The 19670-nt window shown below is 38.6% G+C and overlaps 1 protein-coding gene across 1 annotated transcript in view; it reads right to left on the reverse strand.

Annotated features, from left to right (window-relative positions):
• Positions 1–4513: 4513 nt before the first annotated feature.
• The window catches only part of UTS2 (urotensin 2), a 72236-nt gene continuing 57079 nt past the window's right edge, over positions 4514–19670 (reverse strand). The window contains exons 2-4 of the mRNA XM_078641018.1: positions 12746–12868; positions 9337–9380; positions 4514–4823 (exon numbers count right to left, since the gene is read on the reverse strand). Coding sequence (XP_078497144.1) covers positions 4707–4823; positions 9337–9380; positions 12746–12868 — 284 coding nt within the window. The 3' untranslated portion in view covers positions 4514–4706. The remainder of the gene's footprint in view (positions 4824–9336; positions 9381–12745; positions 12869–19670) is intronic.

The raw sequence follows: 19670 nt of genomic DNA on the forward strand, positions 1-19670 counted from the left end.
TGTTTTAGATCTGCTATTTCTGCAGGACATTCTCTAATTAACAATAAAACGGTAGGTAAAAATCCTAATATTTGTAGAATACTTAAAAGTATCAGACTTAGAAGACCTCCTCAACCTAGCTATCAATCTCTTCGGGATGTTAATTTAATTCTTGACCTTTTTTGTTCTTGGCCAGTTAATTCTCTTCTCAGCAGGAAGAATCTTTCTATCAAATTAGCTACTCTTCTTTGCTTAATTTCATGCATTAGAGTCTCTGATGTTAAAGCTCTAGATATTTCTTTTAGATCTTACGATATATTTGGAGTCAAATTTGAAATACATAGAAGAACTAAAACCATGTCAGATTCTATTTTCTATCCTCGTTTTGATACTTGCACTAAACTCTGTGTTGTTCAATGTATGAAAGAATATGATGTGAGAATGAACTCTCTTCGTCCTTTGAATGTATCTCAGTTACTCCTCTCTTTTGTTAAACCCCATAAAGGAATTTCTTCTAGCTCTATTGCTGGATGGGTTAAAACAGTCATGAAACTTCCTGGAATCAATCTGAATATTTTTAAACCACATTCTATTAGAGGCGCAATGGCCAGTAAGTCATTCTGCTCAGGTGGTAAGTTAGATGATATTCTAAAGGCTGCTGATTGGTCTAATTCTAGAACCTTTGCTCATCATTATTGCAAACCTGTTTCTCACATGTCTGATGTTGATTTACATGGCTACCAACATGCATAATGGTAGCCTCCGGTCTTGTAATGAAATTGCGATTCTCCTATTTACATGACCAGAGAATCTGGATTTCATTAAAGACACGGAGGCTAACATTATCCCTCCCACCCTTCCCTGGGTGGTTGATTAAATGATATAATATATATATAATATATGTTATGATATGCTTATTTGAATTTTTTACTTACAAACAAACATTATTTTCCTTTGCAGGATTACTTACATCCTTTCCTTTGTCAGGAATTGTTATTTAGATGATTGTTTATTATTCTTGTCCTTAATACTTTTATTGGGATTTATTAACAACCTTTCTTTGCCTTGCAGATAACTTGTCTTCTTGATTTCACACCTGTGGATCAATCGTGGATGGTGTTTTCTTCCGTCATCCTTCTTCAAGTTTGATGTTTCATTGGATTTGTTTGGACTTTTCCTTTTTCATTGTCACCACATTTAAAAGAGGCTGATTGCCTAGTGATTCATGCTATTGTTGATTCATATGTATTCTAAGTTGGAACTTTTGCTTTGTGACATATGCGGCTATGCTTGGACTGCATTAAAAGTTGTATGCATAATGTTAGCCTCCGTGTCTTTAATGAAATCCAGATTCTCTGGTCATGTAAATAGGAGAATCGCAATTTCAATACAAAGACAATCAGGCGAAGATAGCTGCATATGCCAATGACATTCTCTTATTTTTATCCAGTGACGACTTTGACTGCATTTTTATCTGAAGTAGACCGATTTGCTGCAGTCTCAAGCTACAGATTTAATTCAGATAAATGCAAAATTCTCCTTCTTAATTAATTTAGTTTTAAGCAGGACTTTACTTGTCCTAAATTTACATGAACCTCACAAAAAATTAAAAACGTTGGATTGTGGTCTACAAACAATATTAAAGAAACAATTTATTTGAATCTTAATTTGTTAATGACTAAGGGCTTGATTTATATTTTGGCGGACAGGTTACTCTGTCACAACTGTGATGGGTATCTCCACCACTGAAATAAAAATCCCATAAGATGTAATGGAGTTTATATTTCGGCGGACGGGATAGCCGTCCCCGCTGTGACAGAGTAACCTGTCTGCCGAAATATAAATCAGGTCCTAAGTTGGTTACGCTGGCTTCTAAATGGAATCCATTATATTTTTCATGGTGGGCTAGATTGAATTCAAATTAGATGATGCATGTCCCTTTTACCGTGTACACTCTTTCCAATATTCCTGTACAAATTCCATCTATTTGTTTTAAGAAGCTTTATTAGAACATTGGAATGTTGGGAGCTCATGGAACAATGGAGTGCTCCAAGGCTTCTAATGGCAGTAAGAAGCCCCGAGCTCCATCATTGCAATGTTTGTTCACAGCTGTTGTTGTGAACAAAAGGCCTCACAGAGAATTATAACATTCGCCCTCTAGGGGCGTAATGTTCTAATAGCCTGAGAGCCCTCTGTAGTGGCCTCTACTGGCCATTAAAGGCCGTCGCCCTATCTCAGGCCTTTAATGCTAAGCGTGCCTTTAACTACGGTGGACTCTAAGGGTATATGCAATCCTTTCTAAATTTTTATGGCATAATAAAAAGCCTTGACTGTCTATTTCCAAATTACCAAAAACAAATGAGGAGAAAGAGGAGGAAACTAGAAGGCCTGTTCGTCTCCCCTGGAAATGTACATAAACAAAGAGAATGAGCACAGAGCTATGTTTCTTGAACTACTTTTTCCAAGGTTTCAGTGAAATGATACACTTATCAAAATTTGCTATGCATTTATTTGATTAAAGTCTCCTTGGTGGGGGAACACTCCCCCACCAACCTAGTTGGTGGCATGCTTCAATATTGGGTTCCCACCCGGAAGGCTGAATGCCTACCAGGTGTTCTTCGATGCCTGATTACAGCAGAGCTTGTCTTTTTTTCTTTTTTTGTGCAAGGTGGATTTTGTGATAGTGGAAAGTTAAAACTACCTACAGGATACCTGGTGCTTTAATATATAGTTCCTGGGGTAGGATTAACAATTTAAAAATTTTGATGGACGTGAATGAGCCACTGGTCTCACAAGTCTCTCCAATTCCTCTGCAAAAGTGATTTTTTTGTGAGGTTGTGTACATGTTTCAGCCATAAGTATCAATTAGAATATTGAATTTTCCAGTCTTTTTCTCAATCTCCTTTAAGGCATTTCTTTCCTTTACACAGGGACCTATTTCCTTGTATACTCTTATTTTTAAACAGATGTTAAATGATCACGTCCAATTCTTTTTCACTACCCTACTCAAAAGGATGCATTGCAAACTGATGAAAATTATTGGTAGAGTCGTGTTTTGGAAGGCATGGAGAGACAGTGGTTTGTTATGTGTTAAACAGCTTTTTCATTAAGACACCTTTCTATCCTTTCAGCAGATACAGTCTTTGTTTAATCTCCCAAATTCCTTTAAAATGAGGTTTCTAAGTCTGATTCCATTTCCTAGGGCACTTTTAGCCATTTCCTATAGAATTTTATTGGAAGGCCCAATTTCTCACTTCATCCAGCTTGTTTCCTCAAACACATCTGCTATTTACAGAGCTCTGCATTCATCAAATAGCTTCAGTCCTAAAACTGAAATTGAACTTAAATGGGTAAAAAAAATTCAAGTTGCTTAGCCTACACATTTATGGAATAAAATGTGGATTAAAATCTGTAAATTGTCCAGAAATTCAAACATCACTCAATTTTTTTAAAATTATATATAACAGACTTTTACTCACAGCCATTGCATTACATAAAATGAATCCTACTCTCTCTTCCAATTGTTGGTCCTGTTAGAACCCATTGGCTATGTTATTTTATATGCTGTTTGAATACCCATATATTTATCAATTTTGGATTAAACTATTGCAACAATTTAATGAAATCTTTCACACTAACACGTTTTTTTGTATTCAAATGTCTTTTCGGTAGTCTAGTAGAGGAATGGTTAATCTCTTTATGAAATGTTAAAATTATAGATCTTTTATTGGCTGTTGCGTTTTAACAAATAACTTAGAATTCGAAAAATACATTGTTCGTTTCTGTCACAGCTTGTTGGAATGTTGTGTGCTACCATTATAGATTAGATGGAGCATGTGTACGTCGCATTACTCTTTCTATGCAGATATGTGCTCTTTGGCTACCTATTACCGTTTTTTTTAGATTGTTCTTCCTATAGAAGTTACTTAATCCCTTTAAATATTCCTATGAATTGTTTTACTTATTGCAACTTCAAAAAATATGTATGGTTTAGGTATCATTGATGCACAAATATTGTTTAACTACTGTTTATAAAGCAACCGTATGACTTCAACCTGTCTTACTCTTATCTCTCATTACCCTTTTTCATGTTTCTTTTACTTCTTTTTCTATTACATTTTTCTTCTTTTGCTCCTATTTTCAATCTGAGCATTTTCTATTCTGTATTTCTTATTTTTCAAAAGCATATAGCTGGATATATTTTGATGTTCAAGTCTTCATTTGGTCTAGGTAGATATAACTAACTATATTACAAATGGCTTGTTTTGCTACTTCAATCCAACTCTAAAGCTGTTGTTGTATTAGCTTTATTGCGACAATGATGTCATGAAAGCTATAAAAAAACGTTTAAAAGAGAAATACAAGCATGATTGGATTTTGCTGTTTTAGTGAGTAAAGGAGACATAGCCACATTCAACTTAGTTTAGAATAGATTTAATTGTACCCATATATTCACAGATGGCTTTTCTAATCTCTAAATGTAGTTGTCTTCGCTTTGTTCTGGGAAGGATGACATTAAAAAATAATCACATGGCTTTTTCAAAACATAAAGAATTTATTAATCTTCAAACACAAAATAATATGTGCTGGGGTGTTCCAGTCCGCTTCACATTTTGTTCCCTATCGCTGATATTGTTTTCTAAGTCAGGCAATTGTATTTACAGTACTGGTGTCCAAGGGGTTAACCATAAAAATATAAGATGAAATCACAATTTTCCATCAATAGTTCACACGCAGTATTTCCAGAAGCACTCGGACAGATTTCCACGTTTTTTATACTGTTTCCTCTCCTTTGATAACAAGCGGCTTAGCAGGGCATTCCTTCGACGTGTTCCATAAAAGGCCTGCAAAGCAAGCACATAATGTTTTTCTGATTAACAATTGCTATATACTACAAACATATTTTTTAAAACTCTATTCTGGCACTGTAATCTGACATTATTTACTGTAAGTAAACACAATTAATCACAAAACCGGCAGTGGCTGCCATGTCGTGGACACCAAACAATAGACGTAACTCGGAGTATATTACTAAGTAAGTGTGGGTTGATGGTTGCAGTATCTTATTGTATTTGGTGACTTCTTGGGCATTTTCAAAAAACTATTCTCTACATAGGATTCAGATATCTACACATAATAATTTAAAAAAGATTTTGGTGATGAAGGTCACGAATATGCACAGGCAAGTGGAAGTACGAATGGTAAAACGTGAACATGCTATTCTATGGCAATCTGCGTACATTGAGCCAGAATTTTAAAGTGTTGGCAGGTTTGCTGAGCATTGTGGATAAGTACATGTTGCCAAGTAAAAGAGAGCCAGTAGACCATTCCAAATGAGCCATTCTACTGCCAGTGCTTTGACCCCCCCTCTCACTTTGTGCTTAGAAGATAAAGGTTCTCTGGAAAAAGTAAGTTAGAGTTGCTACATCGAATTCCCAGAAACTAGTTGAATTTGAATATTTTGCTGTTGAAGCAGAACTATAGCTGGGAAGAGCCTTTCTGCATCTGGAACCAAAGGACTGTTGGCCAAGGAAACTTAAGGTGAATTTTTGCATAAAAGAAACCTAATTACAAACTTTATCTAGGTGTTTGGAAGTTATTTCCGGAACACCAAGACAAGTTTCCAATTGAACTAGGAAGAAAATAACCTTTACAGCCGTGTTTTAATGTTTTTGCACTAAACAGATTTTGCACAATTATGACGATGCTAAAGGAGGTACAGCTATTAGACTAATTCGCCCCGTGGAGCCCCTTCTTGACTGTAAATTTAAGTCTTGCCTACTAAAGATTTTTAAGTTTTGAAAGCGTTTTTGAGTCCAAATGTAAAACTTTTACTAGACTGCCCAACATTGTGATTTAGGGGCAGATGTATCATCCGTTTTTTTTGTCGCAAACACTGTGATTCGCAAAAAAGCAGTGTTTGCGCCAAAAAAATTGGCAAATGCGATGTATGATGAAAATCGCATCGCAAAATTAAGGAATCGCAAAATTTGCGATTCCTTAATTTTGCGCAAGCATTTAAGGAATCGCAAAAAGCGATTCCTTAAATGCTATGTAAGAAGCATTCAAGTTTTGCGATTTCACACTAAGAAATCGCAAATTACCACCAACTTGTAGTTGGTGGTAATTTGCGAATTCTTTTACAAATGCACTTTTTGGCATTTGTAAAGGTGCCATGTGGCGCTCATACATGTCCTTAGGGCATGTATGTGCGCTATATGCGCACACATGCAAATTTCAGGGGTGCAGCACCCTTGAAATTATTCTCAATTTGCGATCAGCAAATTGTGAATCGCAAATTGAGAATAACTTCCCATTCCTTCCTATGGGCCTCCTGGCCCATAGAAATGAATGGAAAAATATTCCTTAATTGCGAATTCGCAATTTGCAATTCGCAAATAAGGAATATTAAGAAATCGCAAAAAATTGCAATTTTTTAGATACATACCATTTTTCAATTCTCAAATAGCGATTCTCAAAAATTCGCTATTAGAGAATTCGAAAAATGGGTATTTTGATACATCTGCCCCTTAGTCACAAAATGTGCCTAAGTCACGGTTCACAGATGCTAATATTTGTTCTTCGCTTAGCCATTTTTAATGGAACACCTTTGTTTTTACTATAGCACCTGAGCCCTATATTCGGTTTTATTCATTGTTATATCTTCCTCTTTTTATCTAGCATGGTTGAGGATGGACCATGTGTATTTTTCTGATTAAATTGGTGCTGCTTGAGCTGAAGAACCAAGGTTGAGGCTATTTCATATTGAAAACAGTTTATTTTTTAGGAGTTAACTTATTATTTGGGGATTTTTGTGAGTTCAGTTACATCTCTCATGCAGGCCACAATCAGATTTCCTAAATTTACACTTCCTAAATGTAACATAACAATGACAGAATACTTTTCTGACAATAACTTCACAGATGAAACAGCCTTAGCAAACCCCATTAGAAGAATAAGGGTATTATATTACATTGTATGCCAAGCAATGCATTTGGGATTCCACCATAATGCTTCACCAAACAGATAGCTTTGTGGCTTTAAAATCAGCAATCTGAAAACTAAAGGTCCTTAGTAACTATTGTAGTGCCAACACACCATTCGTCACTATAGCCTTATAGCCCGCCGTAGCGGGCTATACCGGCTATTAAAGGCCCACTGAATCGTCAAAGGCCCGAGCCCAAGGCGAGGGACTTTAACGAAACAGCGGGACTTTAATAGCCGGTATAGCCCTGCTACAAAGGGCTATAAGGCTATTAGAACATTCTGCCATTAGAGGGCAGAATGTTCTAACAAATTAAACAAAGGGTTCTCGAAGCTCGAGGGGATATAAATTCCCTCGAACTTCGAGAAGCCTTTGTAGAACATTGGAATGTTGCTCTGCGGGCCTTTACCGGCCTGTAGAAGCAGGGAGCACTCCATTGTCTGCAATGGAGCTCCCAACATTCCAATGTTCTAATACTGTATAAACACTGGTCACCTCAAGGCTTGATCTCAGCAGTACAATATAGAGGGTCTAACCATATCATCTCGGAATAGATTATCAACTACTGGAATCACATATTACTTCAGTCCTAGGAGAGTCTCACTAGGAATAGATGAGGACAAGTGACTGTGCATCATACACAAGCACTGTGTGGAAGCCAGAGAGTTTACCTAGCAAACAAATTGAAGCAGTCCCATCATAGTATTAAAGATGCACCCACAGTGTAATTAATGACTCTTGTAACACCAAACTCACTTAACAGAAATGTGAAAGACAAGTCTGTTCCTACAACACAGAAGAAGAATGTAACAATCTCCTTACTCACATTCACATCCAAGCAAAACCTCATTTAAGACAAAAAAAACCTCAAATGTTAGTCTTCCTCTAATCATCTGAGTCCAGGCAAGGAGACTTACAATAATGTTATACTGACCACGGACAATACCATTGACATTTTCTTCACAAGGTAGAGCGACAGCAGATTACAATTCCCCTAAGACCAACATCACCTAGGAAACCACCAACCAGGTCTATCTTATGAAAGACACTTCGATTTCAAGGCTACCGAGAACACCACTAGATAGTCATGATCAGTGGTACAATTATTATCATCAACCAACCAATACACCACCACCAGCATCAACAAAACTAACTACATCAAGAAATCCATGGTTGGTCTTCAGAAAAACGCAATAACCGCCCTCACTCTTTACCTACTGGAAAAGTAATAAGCTACATCACCCATGCATTGCTATGAAACTGCTTGTACAAGATGTCTAAGAATGAAATCTATCTCTGAAACATTCCTATGTCAGTTTTTTGTGACTCATCACGAGGATCTCCATTGTGATTGAGTATCTGAACCCTCTGTGTGCTGCCTAGAAGGACTTTAACCGCATTGCTGCGGCGGCTTTTCCCGCTGTGTGCTGCAATTTTTAAATTACCGCGTTACATGACGAGCTCAGCTCGTCATCCGCGTACGGCAGGTTACGCTGATGACGAGCTGAGCTCGTCATCAGCATGGAAGGGGTTAAGTTGCTTTTGATATTAGACAGCGTGTCGAAGACTGGGGTAATTCTCATCAGTCAATGATGAATATTCAAAATACCTCCACAATTGCGAATGGTACTTCTGAAAGCCATAATGCTTTATCAAAGACACCAGATTGGCAGTAAAGACAGAGTCTGCTGTCACCAAAGTAGTAGATTTCCAATGCCATAAAATGACAAATGTTATGCTTCTGCTTTGCCTAAGATCATATGTATGTTATAAGGAGCAACATTTAATTATTTAATCAACTTCTGAAACTTCTCCTACAGGGACCTCTCAGAGAGTGTTGTTCCGAGGACCAGAGAGCCTATTTGTTGAAAGTGTCTCTGAGGCTGCCTTGGTGAGCTAGACCACATCTTTCAAGATCAGAAACCTAACAATGACGTTTAAATCACATTAAAGATGGTTGTGTCCTCTGCAAATCCCTTAATCGTGTGATGAACAGGGCTTTTAAAGTCCGAACCAAATATATCGGATTTATTTTTCATTTTATTTAGGGCTTTTTGAAGTGTTGGAAAAAATACAAAACATATTGCCTTAGAGTCCGGGGATGTGGAAGCGGCAGGGAAGAGACCACGAAAGTATGATACTGATGTTGATTGGTGACTTATTTGCTTAAATACATGGTGAGTAATTGCTATTTGCTTTTATAAAACTCTGATATACACATCATGATTTTTACCTCAATTTGTCATTAAGCAGAAACGTTCGTTCTTACATGGCCTGTCTATGATTGGTTTGCATCATAAAGCACCTTCTGCTGACTGGATAGATAAATGCAATATTTTTACTATTAATGTACACAAGAAAGGCCCACTCACCTCGTTCAAATTATCACTTGGATTGTAACCAATTTGTGTTGCGTCTGATTGAGCAGGAAAAAGATAAACATAAATTGTTATTTCACCTCTATGCACCATAATGAATTCTAGTATTATCACGCCATGTTTCTTATTTATCTATGTGGGTTACACATGAATCAGATATTGTTATTGACCAATAACTTAAAGGCCCAAATTTACTAAGAGTCTGTGCTGGAGCTCATGAAACTCAAAGTGATACAAAGCATCGCAATGTGGTGAAAACAATGGTAACAGATCAACTTTCATATTCAAAATCTACTTTGCACTGACAATTAATCCTTGCTCTGTGCCCAAACCCCTTTGCCCCATCCCACTGTGTAATTTCTGGTCTATTGAAATATCTGATGTGGCCAGGGCAAAAAAAGTATGTTTTGGCACAAAGTCAAATCTATTGAATTATGCTTATCTGGCTTTGAACCAAGCTCTCACATCAAGTGAAAGCAGGGGCAAAAAAGAGGTCAAGCTATCTATTACCTTATAAGCCTGTGCAAGTGTACTTTAGTCTAAAGCAGTGCTTCCCAAACGTTTCAGAACCACGATACAGTTTTTAGAAGAACAGACTTTCTAGACCACCTAGTTTTAAAAGACTTGGCAAGGTAATTTTTTTTAATTCAGTTGTAGACATGCCTTCAAAGTGTTGTGAATTAACAAAACAACATACTCCTTACATGCCCTTCAATATGTCTTTATCGGACTATGGGCAAGATATTGATCTGCCGGTAAAAGTGGCAGATTGTAAATTGCACTGGAGCTGGAACACTTTTCAGAGTGAGGTGCTGGACTGTGGCATCAGTCCACTAAAATCTCAAGACTTGTGAACTGCTCATAGCAGTGATTTTAGAACACCTGAAAAAACTATTCTATAGCAGAGTATGTGGTAAGTCCTCCTATTCATTTTTGCGTTACAAATCGGGCCTGTGGCACATTTTGGACTCCAAACATATGTATATTGAAGTTTTATAAAGCACCACCACTGCCCAAGGGCACTGGAGCTCTTTACATGAGCACCAGATCACATCACATAAGGACGGATTAATTTAATTTTAATCACTGGAGAATAAGGACCCGATTCACAAATGGCCTCTGCAATCTGGGCGGAGGTCCCACAGTCATGAGGGAGTCTCTGCACTTGGGGCGGAATCTTGCAATTAGAATTCTTATTGCAAAGATTCCACCCCGAGTGCAGAGTCATCCTCATGACTGCGGACCTTCTGCCACAAGTACGGCGGCCCTTTTTGAATCAGACCCCTAGTGATTTGCTCAGAATCAATACTGAGACTCACACCTGTTTCCTAGATCCAAAGTCAGCAGCTCTGGCCTTTAGGCAACATCCATCATTCTCAAAGTATAGTCAGCGCCGGGACGCCTCTTTCCTGGGGCATCTGTGCACTTTAGAAAACACTTAACATAACATAACATAAAATAACATATGTGAAAATAATACACAAGTGTGTATGAGCATGTTTAGCAGCACATTCTCTGTTAAAGTTCCCACTGAAATAGCCACTACATGCTCACCACATATACAGTTTTTCTGATAAATCTATATAGCACACAAATTATAGATAATGTGTGGAAATCAGGTTTCAGTTAATTTGTAGAATTTGTGCATCGCCTAGTATAGTGTATTGATTGGTTTTATTCTTGAGAAAAATCTTTGTTGCCATCACGCTTCAGAATTACAAAAATGTGTGTTTCTTTTTCCTTCCTATCTGGTGATATATTCCAAAATATTTATGTAGTTCATTTATAGGTACTTACGTTTTGATGTGTGTTGCATAAAAATGACATCATACAGCCTTTCACAGTCCCTGGACCTAAGCAAGTTTGTCACATATTTTACTTTAAAAAGTCCTCTCACTTTGAAGACAGAGAAAGAAAAGCAAACACCATTTCCTGTGTTAAAAGAATAAGCAGTAATTTGTCAGAAGACATAGCCTGTCAAATGACCTCTGTCTCTCAAGCACAGCAAATGTGATAAGATAAGTATAATATGTAAGGTATCTTTATTTATTGCTGTGACCCAGCAGTGAATTGCCCTCAATGTCTGGGAAAAAGTGCTCTATAACACTAATCTTACATTTCTGACTCTTTTTTGTTTGGTCACACATACAAATGTGTGCTGAAGAGTGTACCTCTAGTACAAAGCCCATGTAAGACAGTGCAGATTCACCTTTCAACCATAGCACAAGGCCATACATTTTGCAAAGCCGGTACCCTCATTTGCAGGTGATTATTTTTAAAAAGGCACTTTGCTGTTTTCTGTGATTCGTACAGTGCACTGCCACTATTCTTCACACTGCACTCCATTGTGTGAAAAATAACAAATTTGAGCCTCAGTGTCTAGATTGTTAGGGCGAAACTCATTAACTGCAGGATGCAAATTTGAAAAAAATATTTGCTCATCGAAATGCACCGCCCCGATTGTAGGGATTGCAGTCTGACCATGGCCCCAGAGGTGTTGGTCTGTCCCTCTGCCCGCTGCGGTCCAACCGACCACATCATAATACAGCAGTCAGACCACTATCCTGGCTGTCAGTTGAACCACCACCAGACACCTGTCAGTGGTGGTCCACCCGACATCCTAATCAGGCCCTAAATGTTTGAAATGTATTCTGTAAAATAATATGCACTATAAATATACAGTCGCCTAGGTAGAGGTCCAAATAAATTTATCAGCCTTTTTAGGTAAAGCAAACACATGTAAAGGCTTGAAGGGATGTGCAGTGTCAGTTGCACACAACATAACAGTTTGTTGAAATTATATTTGAAATTGGATAAACCTGCTCTAGAAACTCAACATCATTGACTAAAGGTAATTTTCCCAAGTGGAATTTGGGCTGGAAGAAAAGAAACAATTGGTTAGGCATCTACATTATTCCTGAGCAAGAAAAGATTCTCCTTTGAAGGACACCTCGCAGTTTATTTCTGGGGGTGAACCATTTTCTACAGATACTTACTGGACCACTATACGTCTGATCATCTCTTCCAAAGAGAATCATCATGTGTTTTGTTTGCTCTTCAAAATCAAACGATTCTCTTTTAAGGCAATGTATAATACAATACAATACAATGCAACATTATATTATATTATATTATATTATATTATATTATATTGTATTATCTTATATTATATTATATTATATTATATTATATTATAATATATTATATTATATTATATTATATTATATTATATTATATTATATCATATTATATTATATTATATTATTAGAAGTCAATGGAAGCCAGCCTCTGAGCCAGCAACTTGATGCAGCTTAGGTCCTCCGATATCTTCCCTAAAATAGGGTAACATGAGATAACAATACACCACCACATGTGACAGTATGCACGGAAATTAAATTATTACCATTTTTTGTCATAACATCTTCTGGCATTGACTCAAAGTTTTGTTTGTCCAGAATTGCTGGCAGATTCTGCAGGAGGTATGTCCGGTCTAAGTTGTTGGCTTCTTCCAAATCGGATCTAGTATCTAAATAAACATAAAATAATTAAAGTTATTGAAAGTAATAGACGATTGGTATAAAAATCTGACAAAAACCTGCACTTTTGTGAGGTGGACTGCAAGGACTTTTCGTATTATGACCCTTATTTACTAAGGCTTTGTGCTTGTGCTCACACAACAGAAAGCAAAGCATAGAGTCAATGTATTATCCATAGTAAAGGCCCATAGGGGCAATGGGATAGTGTCTAAATAAGAGCATATAGTTGCTCCCCCTTCCAGCATCTAACAGCTAACACTATCAGCCCATTTCTGGAACCTGAAAAGTCATAAAAGTCAAATAGTACAGAGCATCTAATTAAATCTGCTTGCCAAGATGGCGCGTCCTGCTGCTTGTTGCTCTACTCCACCACTTGTATTTCCTAATCAAAGGGCCAGGAATTTTCAGCCTAATAACATTTTTAAGCTCTAATAAAAAAAATCCACATATCACCCGGAAGTAGAACACATTCTGGATTTAAGGTCAGGCCCAGTACTAAAATGTTAACATTGATAAAGAAAATTACAAACTTAATATGATAACATCACTTTTTGAGCTGGAACAAAAGTATAACAAATACAAGAGCTACTGTCATACATTTGATAAAAGGTTTGAGTTCAGTGTTTTCATAACATATAAAAGGAACAAAGCTTTACTCACCTGCTATCAACTTGTGTCAGCATTTCAAAACCACTGCATGATAAAGCTTATTCTCCTATTGGAGTGAGTGTAGGGCCTCTTTCTGACTCGTGTGCTAATTCCGGTTCAGACACAAAAAGGTTCTTTACACCTAAATTGGGATTAGTAGTAGTGTACAAATACCACACTTTTTCCATTAAAACATTAATAAGGTACGACCTGGAAAAATGGGGGCTAAGAAACACAGAAGAAGCCCTGAGTTTCACTCCTCAGAAACATTTTCTTTTCCCATTCCCTATGTGCGAAACTGAGAATCAGGTGGTAATACTGAACCATGTGGTATCAATATTTACCACATGAGGTATTTCCACCCAAAACAATGCAGCATCCTTAACGAGGGCCTTAGACTCAGATTGCTAAAAGGCGAGAGCCCTGCATGGAAGTTTACATACTCTCACTTTCTGCTCCGAGTTTGGTTCTGGAGTTAAAGCTACGGATTTTGTTGAATTGCCCCTGAAGCCATCAGCCATTTACTCTAGCATATTATGTATGCATTGCCTTGAAGCCACAGGCAATGCATACCATGCTAGAGTAAACTAAGTGAGAACATTATCCCTTTATTTCAGGATATCATTTGTTATGATCTACCTCATTTGTTCATTACCGGCCCTATCAGTCCCTTATTTAGGTATAACATTAGTATCTAGAAAAGGAAGGTGTCATAGTTTAAAATATTTTGACTGATTAAAATATTTAAAATCAGCAGCAGCAACATATTGATATTGATAATTTCAATAAAAACAATTCACCACACTCACAGCTCTGCTAGATGCCACACACCATCGTCTGGACTAATGCATTTGGTCACGTCTGCCATATTACTGCACTCCTCTGAAATTATCATGCAAGTTAGATTTAACATTCATAAGCCCTCAAAAAGAGTTGGGCAGAATAGGGTGAGGCATTTATTACATCTTGTAAATTGAGCTAGGTATTTACTGGGTGTGTTCATATCTCCTGCTGAGAGTTTTTAACTCTTAAAGAGGCATACTGTGCAGAATTGGCATTGAATATGCAGAAAGCACAGGTTTGTCATGCTGGAATCTTATGGGGGGGCGACTGTAAGGGTGTGATAATTATCAAACAACTTGTAATTCCGATGACTGTCCAAAGTCCTGTAAATATGGGGCCTTTTTCCCAAGTTAAGTTTCAGCAGGTTAGACATGCCAATATTTTACAAAAGCTGCAAACTGCCGCGAATGACCAACTTGACTGGAGTCCTAGTTGGAACTGAGCAGTATTGAAACAAATGTACTGTGGTGAAGTCCTCTGTGTTTTGCAACACAAATAAACTGACAAATGCCTTTTAGATCATTTCTAGATAAATGGACCAGAGCAGGCAAATCCCACATCCCAAGATATGTCACTGTATGCCACCGTCTCCCTCACCTTTGTAGAGTGCCTTAAATTAAAGTTTTCGAACATGTTTATGTAACCTGACGTGTGCAACAGATTGTTTATCAGCCTCTCAGAAACATTCCTGTCTCAATTAAATCTCTCCTGCATCTAATATCCGATTAATGGAAATTTGGTAACTTCATCATATCCCCATCAAACAACTTTGCAAGATCCACCAATCAGCCAGCATCAGTTTTGCGCAGTACCTCTTAATACCATTTGTTTAGATTAAATAATAGACAACGGTACCCTAGTAGAAAAGGTTAGCCTCTCCTCTGCTTCGCTGGCAGCCTTGCTGTTCAGGCTGGAATGTTTCTACTGGAGCACACACAAGACTGATTTGTATATCAAAACTGCCTTTCTTGCAGCCCTGACAAATTACCACAAAGATCTCAGGCATGCCCGGGCGAACTACTATGCTCTAAAAATCGAACAATCAAAAAATTCATCAAAGCAACTCATGCAAATAATTGGGCATATTAACAAGATGTGCTTTAAAATACGCACATCGCACATTTCCATATCGCCAGCTATCGCCGGATTTTTTCGCCGTGATAGCGCGTAATTATCAACGTGCATCACGCAGGCGAAATGAAATCCGGCGATAGTCGGCGATATGGAACATTAGCGCATGAAAACAAGCGTTGTTTTCACGCGCTAATGTCCGCCTTGATAATATTGGGGGGTGTGGATTCAGCTTTATGATCCACACCCCCATGTTATCTATGCCTAACACCTGATCAAAGCAGGCGTTGGGAGACCTGCGATAAACTCGTTTATCGCAGGTCTCCTTCTCCCAACGCCTGCCTTGATAATAGGGAGTTAAAATCTCCAAACACATTTTACATGTGGTTGGACGTGGGAACGCCCACCCTGCATCCCATTAGCGTTATCTATCGGCCCCAGCGCGGGGCGATAGATAACGTCAAGAATGCGTCTCTAACTCAGGTTAGAGACGTATTGGTAATAGTGCGATGTGAAAGAAATGCGTTAGCGACTTTAAAAAGTCGCTAACGCATTTCTCGCGGGCTTGGTAATATGCCCCTAAGTCCCTAACATCTCTGGAACAAACAGCAGCGTCAATTCCACCCTCAACTGGCCTTTGTGATCAAATCGCACAATCTTGCCTAGATAAAATAAATAATATGTACATATCCTTTCCTGAGAGTGCTAGGAACTTTCAGCCTATAATCTCTGCCTGATTCCCTTTAGATGCTTCAGGAAGGCTCTTTAATTTAAAAACCATCTCGGAGGCTGAAACAAAGAGTCTGATGCTGAAAGTAAAGTCTGGATCTCCTTTAGATGCTGCGTACCGACTATATTAGAACGGGGCAGAGATGTCATTGTTCCAGCACTCAATGAGCTGTTAAATCTATCTTTTGGCTCGGGGTTTGTTCCTCAAGAGTGGAAACATGCAATGGTGATCCCTCTTCTGAAGAAGCCGACCTTGGATCCCTCGCTGCCTGAAAATCTCAAACCTATATCCCTACTGCCTTTCTTCGCAAAAAGTGCTGAGAAAGTAGTCCACCAACAACTCATGAACTTTGTGAAGGAACAGGCTCTTCTCCATAAAACGCAATCTGGGTTCAGACTCTCTTTTAGCACAGAATCTGCACTACTACTTGCGTCTGAATCCCTCCGCAAAATAGCAGATGATGGTAAAACGGCTGCGCTAGTCATGCTTGACCTGAGTGCCGCCTTTGACACTATCTCACATGGTTTGCTGTTAGATAGGTTACACCATGCAGGAGTAGGAGGAACGTCACTAGGTTGGCTGGCTAACGTTTTGGAGGGTCGCACCTTCCAAGTCTTCCTACAGTAATTTGTCTCTACCACCCGGTGGATAAAACAGGGCATGCCTCAGCTCTGAGACTGACCATCTTTAACCTGTATAGGTGCCAGCTGGCAGACCTTATGGAAAATAAACAAGAAAAGAGTGTTGAATGGTTCAAAAATACCACAGTTACGAGCAACTCAAAGGAGGGGAGGGGTTACGGCCACATTCAGGACGTTTTAGGAAGGCCCTCACTCACCACCTGGTGATGACATGCTTCATCATCGGGCCCCACCAAAGAGGCAGAGTGCCTCTTTGGTGTGCTGCGACGCCAGATTTACTGCGGAGCAGGATAGTGAGATTCGGACGTGTTGTGTTAAGTAAATTAAACTTAATGAGTGGTGAGAGTTAAAAAAGTCAGTAGTGTATCAGAAACAATTTTATTCTTTGATCACTAGAGACAAATTATTAAAATTATGTGTTTGGAAAAGAAGTCCACAGTTAATTGAGTGGTATTTTCCTTAAAAATCAGTTGACATGTTTCAGCCATGATTCTTTTAGTGCACGCTCTCCTCTAATGTGCTTATTTACAAGCCCCTTGTGCCGCTGGTACATCCCTTTTTCCCATTTTAAAAGACGCAATGGGCGGCGTAAGGGGCTTGTAAATAAGCCTCTTCTCATTTTGCTATGCTGCTGCAAAATTATGGCTCCAATTTTCCCTACAGCATACTGTCCGCTCCCACGTCTTCCCCAGTCTTTCCTCTATAATTGAACAATTAGACCCGCCCATTGGGATCACCACCTAGAAATGGCGCTCACTTCATACAGTATTGTATGAATGCAGTTTTACTTACTTGAAATATTTTTAGATGGATGCTTCACAATCTTAGCTGAAATACGATTACCAGTTTAATTGTGGGCTACTAACCAGAGGGGAAAGCGTACTGCTCAGCACTGAATTCATATTTCGCTTCTGCAATGAGCTGCAAAATGTAAACCAGACAGACCTGACTTATTTATACACATCCCCAAAAAAGTTCCATGTTTCACAAGACGTCTGAGAGAGGAAAACTTTCATAGGGCTACTCTGATGGAGGAGTTGAGTAGGAAGAGACAACTTGCAAGTCCACCTCATACTATGAGACATACATGAGTAATTTGTGTTCTACTAGAAACATGTTCCTTATTTTATAGTCTGATTCATCAATGTTTATGTCTACCTCAATGTTCCCTTCTGTCTAATCTTCTGATGCAGCTACTTCAATAGTCAATGCCATTCTTGTGCCAACTTCAATAGATTTCCTCCCAAGTGTTCGACTGCCAATTTTGTATGAGTGGTTTTATGAAAACCTTGTAAATGTAGGGCCATATGTATCAATCAAATTCACATTCGCAAAGGCCGAAATTCGCAGAATTTCGGCCTTTGCGAATGCGAATTTGCTAAATGGAATGTATTAAGTACAGTGTTGTAGTGTGTCTTTTTATGCATGGGCTTTGCGGACATCCTGTAGAATGTTTATGCTGTGAGAATGGGGCATGCATGGAATGTTGGTGGTCTGTGTGCTGGAACAGGATTGGGAGGTAGTTACAGTTGGAGGAAGGCTGAAGCCCTCACAGGAGCTAATGATGCTGTAGTTGTAACTGAGGACGTGACATGACCTCCCAACTGAATGCCTGATGCCTAATCTACAGTGCGCTCCAAATACACAAAGAAGCAAAGAGTGTGCTATCTTCACCTGTCAACCATGCAGTATCTATAAAATATATAGCTGGGCTGTTGTTGGAATAGAAATGTTTTAGCCAAATTCTTTATGCATTGCATGTCTTGTTAGCATTCGCTGCACCATTTTGTATTCAGCTACCATTTTGAACCATGATCGAAACTAACTTCTGTCTCACTTTGTCTGACTCAGCAGAACGCAGCTGTGATATTTTCTCTTGTATTTCTCCAAGGTTAAGCTTTGCTGTGCTAGTGAATAGACTGATTTTGTCATCACATACCTTTCTCACTAGATAGGCCTGCTCCCACCCTTAGAGTGGTGGACGCAGACAGAGTAACCTTGACGCTGAGATAGCATGTACCCGGTCACAGGATTGCAACCCATCCTTCTGTATCCACTTTAGTCCCCGGCTACCAACTGGAAATTTCCAGCCTGGGCATATTTTTTGTGATTCTGAAGATGTACATTATGTGTTATCATGTTGGCGGGAGTCAGTCCCTCTGCAGCAACCTAAGGAGGCTGGTCAAACCGGACTCCTCTCGAGTGTACTTCTAATAAATATCTTTGGTTTGTATTCTCTACTGTACTGTATTCTCTACTGTGTGACCGACTCTTCATTTGTGAGGAAGGCCGAGAGGTCGTCGCGAGTGGCCCGGGTGACTTTAATCGGGTCACTTCCTTCACTATTAACTGTTAAGCACTCAACATTAAAGCAATAGAAAGCACACTTGGGCTAATAATCCGCCAATTAATGCTTTGATATTGGGACTACTGAGGAGTGAATAAGACAACTGATGAGCATATGTTGCTGAAATCAATGATATGCTAAAAACAAATAATAAAAACGAATTAAAAGGGTAATAGGGAAAAACTAACCTGTTATGACAAAAGTATTTTTGGCAATGCAATCTGATAGGTGTATTTTAAAGTTGCATTGCCATTTTTTCCTATTACAACCCTATTGAAACATTCATCTTTCAAAAACTTAAACACGTGTGGAAATGCATGAATGCAGGGGTGCAGCATTGTAGAAAAGAAGGATAGCTATGACTATATATTTGCTGCAGTTGGTGAAGTGAAGACTTCATTCAGAGCTTTGAGGTTTGAAGATTCCTAGAACTTTCCTCAAATACCTCTTTCAAGGTGCAGATCTGCAGACCTATCACCAAGCTCTGCTTAGCAATTTCCTGTTAGCTCTTG

The sequence above is a fragment of the Lissotriton helveticus genome, chromosome 5_1, assembly GCF_964261635.1.
Source record: "Lissotriton helveticus chromosome 5_1, aLisHel1.1, whole genome shotgun sequence".
Classification (NCBI taxonomy): Eukaryota; Metazoa; Chordata; class Amphibia; order Caudata; family Salamandridae; genus Lissotriton; species Lissotriton helveticus.